Source organism: Sardina pilchardus, chromosome 22 (genome assembly GCF_963854185.1).
Source record: "Sardina pilchardus chromosome 22, fSarPil1.1, whole genome shotgun sequence".
NCBI lineage: Eukaryota > Metazoa > Chordata > Actinopteri > Clupeiformes > Clupeidae > Sardina > Sardina pilchardus.
This window is the reverse complement of record NC_085015.1, coordinates 4,623,249-4,632,405: the sequence shown is the minus strand read 5'-3', so window position 1 is coordinate 4,632,405 and position 9,157 is coordinate 4,623,249. Positions and strand designations below refer to the sequence as shown.

The window sequence follows — 9,157 nt, the reverse complement described above, 5'->3', positions numbered from 1 at the left end:
TCAATCGCCGATCCTGATCCAGCCGTCAAGCTTTATTGACCAACTTCAATTCAGACATTAGAACATTGAAACTGAAACACAACGCAAACCACTAAAGAATCCTACAGCATTTATGTTGAATATAGATCATAAAGTGACTGACTGCATGTTTGGACAACACAACTCGAGCTGAGTCTGCATGTGATTTGTATTCCGCCTTGTTTGGATCTATATACACCAAAGTGTTAAGCACAACGTTAAGGATAAAACCATAAAACAATCTAGGTTTACATTTCATAAAAAAATACCTTAGTTGTTGCTGAACCACTTTATAAACCTCAGCTTTACACAACAATAGGCCTTTCAGTTTGATTCCCAGAGGTTACCAACTTATTTACTTCCATAGTTCAGACTATGGTTTTGGGAGACCCTAGTGCCACAACCATATAATGATGTTGCAGATATTATTAAAAAATATCGGCCATAATAATCAAACTATCTGGAGTGCTTCACCTCACTGTGTATTTACTGTGTGCTGCCTGTGTTCACGAATTGGGAGACATGCAGAGACCGAATTTCCCTCACGGGATCAAAAAAGTATACATAGGCCTACAGTACTTATACTTATACTTATACTATACTTTCTCTTTGGGTGGGTCAGTCCCTCTTGATGAAAACATTACCTCCTTGGCAGAGGTAATAATGGGTCTTAGGTAATTCAGTGTACATCTAAACACTGAACCAAACTCGGTTGTTGAATAAGGATGCTGGTAAGTGAAGTGGAAAAATTGGACTGTGCATGTCTGATGCATTTCATGCAAATTATTCTGGACTACAACAAGCGATTCAACCCCAAGGGGAAGCCACCAGTGAGAATGAATATGGACATCATTTTCATAAAGATTTTTTCCCTTCCTTGTATTTCCATACAGATGTATTATGAACTCTCATCAAGACATATTCTTTTAGAAGGATGTTGTCTGTTTTTTTAAAAAAAATAATATTTTTGTCTTCTACAATGAGAAGAGCAGTTTTTATTATTCAGAGTTCAGGAAGGAAAGGAAGGGGAAAGGACACAGACAACATATCAAATGTCCAAATTTGGACTATTTCATGGAGAATATGTTCATTTTGAAAGTGATGCCAACAATGTGTTTCAAAACACTGAATGTTGGGACGGGTTTGTATACCACAGCTGCTTCACCTCTTCATGTAACAGAATTCCGTAAATGTTTAGGAACTAAGGAGACCCATGCCCAATACAGGACTTCAGTTGCTCATCAGTATGGGGTATTCTTCATCATCTGGAGACAGGCCATTTTAGGCCATGGAGAAATACTGTTTAAATATGTGCAGAATTAATAATGGCATTGTTTTTATTATATATTTGCTATTGTTTAATGTTTAATGTTAGGTTGTGAGTAGATCAGTGTTTCAGTGTCTCAGTGAGATTTGCATCCCATTGTCACTCCACAATGTGGAACTGTGGAACTCACCCACCACACTGCTCAGTGGCGCCATCTGGTGGTTTCTATTGCTTCTTGTTCATCATGTTGCAGTAAAACATCCACCCCATCCATCTATGGAATCACTTTGTTGTTTTAGACGGCCGGTGCTGTTGCTTTTCCCCATGAATATCTTTGGATTTTTTTGTTTGTGTAATTTATATTTGTTTACAGAAGTTATTATGAATAATGTTAAACAACAAAAAGACCATCATTTCAAAAATGTTGTAGCAATAACATACATGTGGGTGGCTGTATGTGTATGTGTATGGGTGTATGTGTGTGGTGGGGCGGGGTGGATGTGAAGTTAGCTTTTATGTATATTGATATGTCTCTGTGTTGTTGGTGTTAGTGTGTTAATGTATGTTTGCTTGTCTAATCTGTGTTATCTCACTCTCTTGATTGCCCAAGGCAAATTTCTCCAAAGAGGAGACATTAAGGGCTCATCGTCATCATCATCATCATCATCATCATCATCATCATCATCATCTATAGGAGACTAGAAACTCTACAGAAATCTCTTGCACCATAAAAATGGCAACAAAACAGCACAAAAGAAGGGCTTTTTGTTTTTTAAAAAAATATCCATCCAAGTCAAAATCCAGAGTATCAGAGTCAAGTTCAATCCAGGAACAAAGGGCACACAAACCAACAGCAAAATCCAAAAAGATACCTAAACAGTCCAGGTCAAAACAGACACAATCCAGAAAGGCAGTATAATTCAGCAATAGGCTTGTGGCTTTACATAGACTGACACAATGAGGAAGTGACCACAGACAACAAAGTACAGGTTAATTGGGTAACAACAGGATTGGGTAACGAGTGACTAGACAGAGACAAGTTGCAACACAGGCTGTGTTCCAATTCACATACTTCAGTACTTACAATACCTGATGACTGCAGAACTTGTGCACTCATCCTTCCTATGTCAATTTGTACCTGCTTTAAGTGAATTTTTATAATTATTTTAGGTAACACTTTATTTTAATGTGTCACTGTTACAGTGTACCTACCTAATTAGGTACAGTGGTACAACCTGTGTAACAACATGTACTATCAGGTACTACCATTATACTTGCATTATGTATTTGTGGGTACCATAGCTGTTACATTGTAATACTGAGTGCTTTTACAAAACTTTGCCAATTTGTCTACATTTTTCATCAGAGGCAAAGGGATGACCTGAGACCTGCTGGATGGGGCAAATCTGGTCATGATAGATTTGATATACACCACAGCACAAGTAGCACGTTAAGTAGCAGACCTCTGTGACTGTCTTGCTCAACAGACAGGTTGAGGAGGTCCCATAATAACATATTTTAAGGAATGCAGAAAATGTCAAGCGCTTACTGTGATTGTGAAACTACTCCTTTAATGGCTTGGTTGGCAAATTTGGATTCAAACATATGTGACAGTTAACATAACTCATATACGGCAAACATAATTTCAGGATCATAAATACGCATCAAATAAAATAATAGTCTGTATCAACACATAATTTAGCTATCAAAATTAAATAATATAAAATAATTGACTAATAAACAAATTAACTTGTCACAAATGAACTGATTTTCATGATAACAACATGTCATCCAATCAAAAAATGGCACAATATTTTAACAACAACGTCCCCTTAGAATTATAAGGTTCTATCTGCATTCTGAATAGTTCTGAAATATTGAGCTTCAAAGTTCTAAAGTTCCAAAGATTTACATTGATGTCGAGTAAGCCTCTTTAGGTATAACCTCCAAAATGCTTAAAAGTACAATTTCAAGAAACACCTCTCCCGTATTCATGAAGTTGTCACAGAATAAGAATATGTCAATTAACTCAATTTTGACAGAAATGTCAGATAGAACCTACAGTAAGGGGACATCATTACATTTACATAGCAATTTTGAATTTATCAAGCACCAACGTGTTGGACAGTGAAATGTGTAACCTCGCTAAGCACCCTAAATGTATAGCAGCCAGCTGGGTGATGCACTGCAACCCCTATGCATTGGCAACGACAGTGGGAGTGGGACTGCGGAGGAGGTAAAACACATTTATAAAATCCACTTGGCACCACATACTGTACGTCTTGGCGATTCTTTAGCTTATGGTACATTTTGCATAGTCACAGAGCCTATTGAAAACAGTCATGAATGGTTCACTATCTGTTCATCAATCTGTTATTGTGAAGTTCATGAATTATGATTATAGTAGTTATGATAATGTAATATAATCATTAAAATAATTTGCATAGAACACACTGTCACGTACAAGTCTCCTGAAAAACTCAGAATAGAATAGAAAAGAATATACTTTTTTGATCCCGTGAGGGAAATTCAGTTCTCTGCATTTAACCCAATTTAACCAAATCAGTGAACACACAGCACACAGTGAACACAGTTACTGTACCTTTGCATTACTTCTCAATTTGCCAATATGTCTCAAGACGTCTTACTGTAAGAACTGGCACTTTGAAAAACGTGTAGTTAAACTGGCACAGATTCAGTAGACCTGTCCATCAGATGTGGGGCGGGCCTGAAACAGAGCTGGCTCTGACTGTCTCCCGATGGCACCTGCTACCAGACCACGGCAAGGGAGCCACGGTGTGCTTGGTCCCCACTCTATGGGGCACCAAGCCACTCAACTTCTGTCCTTGTGTCACAGTACCAACTCATGCAGTGTTGGGACTTCAACATCAGGTGCAATTTAGTGCATATTAAGAACATTACAGTACCTATGCCATCTGTTGATATATGCAAATGAAAACAAACAACAACAACAACAACAAAAACAAAAAGTCTGGAAAGACTTTACAATTAATATGAATTCCTTGGTAATACAGATTTCCATTTACAATTTTGATTTTAAGTTCTTAAATATTCAAAAAATATATGGTGTATATATATATCTTTATAATTCTGACGTATTAATGCTCCATTTTGGTATCAGCTCAGATCAATCAAATCACCCTGCGCTGAAGCCTCTTCCTGTTTCCTCTTCGACCAATCAGCAATCAGTTCTTTCACTTCCTTCCCGTACTCCTCGTGCATTTGCACAAAGTCGTCCGTGGGTTCTGACCACACCCCCTGAGGCGGGACGGGGCCATTGATTGGGGCGACCAGCGCGTTCCGTTTGGGCCACAGCTTTGGAGACTTCTTATTGGCCGCCTTGGCGGTGGTGGGTGCGTTGAGGAGCAGCAGCTGCTGCTGCTGCTGTGGAGCGGCCGGGTCCACAGAGTCTCTTGCCCCCGGGGCAGTGTAGAAGATGGACCCCGACATGAGGCCTCCAGAGTCCCCCAGGCGCTGCGGGTCTGCTGCCGTCTCTCCAGCTGCACGAGCAGCCTCTGGTGGGGAGAGGGAGAGGGAGAGAGAGAGGGAGAGAGAGAGGGAGAGAGAGAGAGAGAGGGAGAGAGACACACACACACACACATATATAGAGAGAGAGAGAGAGAGAGAAAGAGAGAGAGACATATATAGTAAATATGTACAATATATAGAGCGAGAGAGAGAGACATCCTGTGTGAATGCTGCAGGATGTGTGACTGATATCAGTGTTGTTATGTTGTGAATGATTCTCATCACAGCCGGGGGTCATCATTAATCTTTTTGATTTGATAAAATACGACCCAAAAAAAAACACAAATACTTATATATTTTCCATGCAGACATATCTGATATTGGTCAAAGAATATGCATACATTTGGTGTGGGAATTGATCATTTGGGTTGGGTCTTAGCTGTGTGGGAATTAATCCAGTTTGCAAAGTGATGAATGAGATTGGATTAGTGCACTGGATCAATCAGAGTCATTGAATGAGATTGGATTAGTGCACTGGAGTGAATTTGTATTTGTCTTTTGTATTCTTAGCCGTTAAACTTTCTGTATGCTTCTCTTTGTCCTGGTTCTGCTTACCGAGGTACTGCTCCTGCAGGTCCTTCACCAGCAGTGCGAGGTAGCCATGGTTGGCCGACAGCAAGGCTTTAATCCAGCCCTCCTGGCCGGCCTGGTCCTCGGCCGCAAACTTGTACGTGCGCAGGCCCGGCTCGCTGAACACCAGCGAGAAGGCGAACTTCTCCTCGGACTCGCACAGCTGCACGGAGCAGCCCTCCAGCACGATGACGCCCACCAGGTCCCGCTCGCTGGCGCGGTCCTTGTAGAACAGCAGGTTCCCCTTCAGGATGCACCAGCGCCGCTGATAGGACGTGTTCACCTCGCCCTGAGCCACGGGGGAGCAAACAGACATGTGTAACTTTGCTTAAATGAAGAACTCTGCGCATCAAAAATCCAAAATCTTCTGCTGTTTCAGGTGCTTCTCAGTAGGACTGACAGGTGAATCAATTAAGAAGGAGACTGGAGCACACTGAATATACTTGCAGTCTTTAATGGTGCAAACAAAAGAACTGACGTTTCGACACAGTAGTGTCTTCTTCAGAGTTCACTCTGAAGAAGATACTACTGTGTCGAAACGTCAGTTCTTTTGTTTGCACCATTAAAGACTGCAAGTATATTCAGTGTGCTCCAGTCTCCTTCTTAATTGATGTTTAACTCGTGAGTGACTGTGCAGTGTGCAGTGAGTGTTCACCTCGCCCTGAGCCACGGGGGAACAAACAGACATGCAATAGATATTTATCTATTTATTTATATTTATTGAAAATGGTTTTTTAACCTATTTAGTGTCTTATCTGCTTTTGATCCTGCTCAGTGAGCATTGTAGGTACCCACGTCTGTTTCATGCTGTGTGTTAACCTGTCTCTTGTTTGTCCTGTCATCTATGTTTTTGTGTGACGCCCTCTCCTGTTACTGCACAACAAATTTACCTTTGGGTACTAATAAAGTAAACTGAACTGAACTGAACTGATGCTTAACTTTGTGTGAGTGACTGTGCAGTGTGCAGTGAGTGTTCATCTCGCCCTGAGCCACGGGGGAACAAACAGACATGTTTAACTTTGTGTGAGTGACTGTGCAGTGTGCAGTGAGTACATAAACCTCCCTGCTGGTGCCTTAAAGGGACGTGTTAGCCACAGATGCTAGCACCCACTTTAGCACTGCTGCCCCCCTCCCCTCCCCCAGTGTGCAGTGAGCACATAAACCTCCCTGCTGGTGCCTTAAAGGGATGTGTTAGCCACAGATGCTAGCACCCACTTTAGCACTCCTGCCCCCCTCGCCCCCCCCCCCCCAAGCCCAAAACAAGGTTCTGCAAATTCAGCTGTTGGAACTCGGGCAGGTGCAGCGCTGAACCGCACAGTCGACAACACAAGGCAGGTTACACTTGCAACAAGAAAGACTCCCTCTTATGGGGGATACATGACCAAACACAGCCCTTGAGCCCTAATTAAAGGCACAGTCCTCAATTACAATCAGTGTAACAGATGTAAGTCAGTCTGGACAAAAGAGTCTGGCAAATAGCCTATTGTAACCTAACCATAACAACCTTGACAATCCAAAACGCTTTGGCTATTCTCCTCACAGTCCTCCAACTGTCCATTCCTAGTGTAGCACACGTCCAAGAAATTATGTTAGGCCAAATAGACCAAATGCCACTTGGATGAATGCCACACGTTACTCCAATAATCTGACAATGCTGCTTCAGGGCCCACTGAATGGGAGGATCCCCAAATTCAACTTCAAACCTTCCACTAGTTGCGGGGGACTGTATACCTTTTAACCCCATTTTAACTGGGGAGGCTTACTGCTGATGGCCCTGTGCACTGCTGTCTGTCCAAAAGACATTAGTTGCCACACCTACACTGTTTCAAAATTTACATGTCTATCTATGCAAATGATATGCAATAGGCTATACTGTTAGGTGTGTGTGTGTGTGTGTGTGTGTGTGTGAGAGAGAGAGAGAGAGAGAGAGAGAGAGAGTGTGAATGAGTATACAGTACCTTTTTGTACAGATATCCTTCTTTGTCCGGGGATGAACTGCAGGAGAGGTAATGGCTCAGAATCTTCCCATGAATCTTCATAACTCTTTGACTGCTGTCTGGAGTTTGAGAAGGAGACACATTTTGATTAGGCTATTGAATTAAATTAGCAGCTGAATGTTTCTTCCTGATTTCACTCTGAAAAACACAAGAGGCTTCCTGAACAAATAGGTGTAGAACTGCAGGTTGAGACTGAGCAAAATGCAGTGTTACTTCATAACTGCGCCTCATAAACAGAGCTAGTTTCCCCACTGGTCATTAATCATTAATACCGCGTGTATCTGCAGGTCTAAAAGGTTTGGCCTATATGCGCCCATACCAAGACAGCTGGCGAGGTTGTAGGCCTATGTGAACAAATACGCTACTGACATAGGCAATAGCCGACTAAATTGCATGAAGCCCTGACGGCATGACAGTAGAGAGCCATTCTTGACATACCTGTTCTCTTCCCCAAAAACGGCGATCTCTGCACTCCTTGCTTTACGCATAGGTTACTGCTGGTCAACACTCCGCTTCCGTACAATTATTCAAAGCGCTGCAAACATTTCCCACGACGGACTTCTCGAGGTGGTTAAAACCTTGTAGCCTACACCGCCAAACACAAACTGATAGCACCTATGTAGATACATCTGCAGCGCCTCGCCCTACTATGTCAACGGTCTGAAGGATAGTTTTTACTCGTGGGCTGGGTAAAAAGGGGTGTTGTTAAAAGCATACTTCCTGGTGCCAAGGTGAGCACATCCCCGCGTTAAAAACATATGGTCACCGAAAACTTCAGTTGGTTTCCTTTAACCAAATAGCCATTTAGCCAGTGGCACTCTTTGTGTAACCCACAGCGAATGTGTTTACGCACGATAAATTCCAGATAGCGTAGCTCAAACTCCAGAGATATCGATCGTTGTCTGTTTAGGCTATCTCTCCTCAGCACCGACCGCACCGCAAGGGTTTCGTGAACACGTAGCGCGCACCACCAGTTACGGATAATGACTCATACCGATCCCGAGTCCCGACTGTAAACTCGCTTCTGACAGAAACGGGCCCGCGTTGATAGTTCCCCTTTTCATATCCTGTATTTGCTGCTAAACCACTGCGGTCAAGAAAGTAAATAAAAATAACACTCTCACACACACACACACACACACACACACACACACACACACATACACATACACGGAGGCTATATTTATAGTGTGATGTGAATGTGTCACTTGTGAGACAGACAGACGATACTAAGACTTGTAAGTCTGGACTTAAAATATCTACTTTATGTCTGCTGCATATACCATGTACAAACTTATATTTACAAGAGTTATCTCCCAGAGGTGACATACATACATTACATAAAATACATTGTAGCACTAACAAATACATCAGCAACAATGATAAATAAAAATCATCTAGCCTTTATGAAACAACCATGAATGAGCTGGCAATGATCGGAACTCACCATGGCATTTGTCTCCCTTCCTAAGACACATAGGAGAAAACACCCCTCAAACACACACACACACACACACACACACACGACTTGATAAGCAACTGTTCTGTGGACTACACCTTATCTCTGTCCCTCCCTCACTCTCAAACACACACACACACACACACACACACACACACACACACATCTTGATAAGTCTGATTGTTCAATGGCCTGTTGCATGATAGGCTTCACAATACTTGTAGTTTGACCCCCTCCCCCCACACACGCACACACTTCCCACCCACACACACACACACACAAACAGACACACACACA

General features: G+C 42.2%; 1 protein-coding gene across 2 annotated transcripts; it reads right to left on the bottom strand.

Annotated features, from left to right (window-relative positions):
• Nucleotides 1-2,830: 2,830 nt before the first annotated feature.
• LOC134070650 (sesquipedalian-1-like) lies at nucleotides 2,831-8,301 on the bottom strand. 2 transcript variants are annotated; one of them, XM_062527051.1, is made up of 4 exons: nucleotides 7,840-8,301; nucleotides 7,363-7,460; nucleotides 5,390-5,693; nucleotides 2,831-4,821 (listed from the first exon to the last, which is right to left on the bottom strand). In XM_062527051.1, exons 2-4 carry the CDS (start codon nucleotides 7,441-7,443, stop codon nucleotides 4,424-4,426), a joined length of 783 nt encoding a protein of 260 aa, XP_062383035.1. In that variant the 5' UTR covers nucleotides 7,444-7,460; nucleotides 7,840-8,301; the 3' UTR covers nucleotides 2,831-4,423. The 2 variants fall into 2 exon arrangements, with proteins under 2 accessions (XP_062383035.1, XP_062383036.1); XM_062527052.1 differs by lacking the exon at nucleotides 7,840-8,301 and having other exon boundaries at nucleotides 7,363-7,580.
• Between the last annotated feature and the right edge of the window lie 856 nt (nucleotides 8,302-9,157).

Excerpts from the sequence above, each read along its gene's own strand:
- LOC134070650 (XM_062527051.1), bottom strand. The coding sequence starts at position 7,443 with ATGAAGATTCATGGGAAGATTCTGAGCCATTACCTCTCCTGCAGTTCA. Across the intron at positions 5,694-7,362 it reads AAGGATATCTGTACAAAAAG|GGCGAGGTGAACACGTCCTA; the intron begins GTACTGTATACT and ends CCCGTGGCTCAG. Across the intron at positions 4,822-5,389 it reads CCTGCAGGAGCAGTACCTCG|AGGCTGCTCGTGCAGCTGGA; the intron begins GTAAGCAGAACC and ends TCTCCCCACCAG.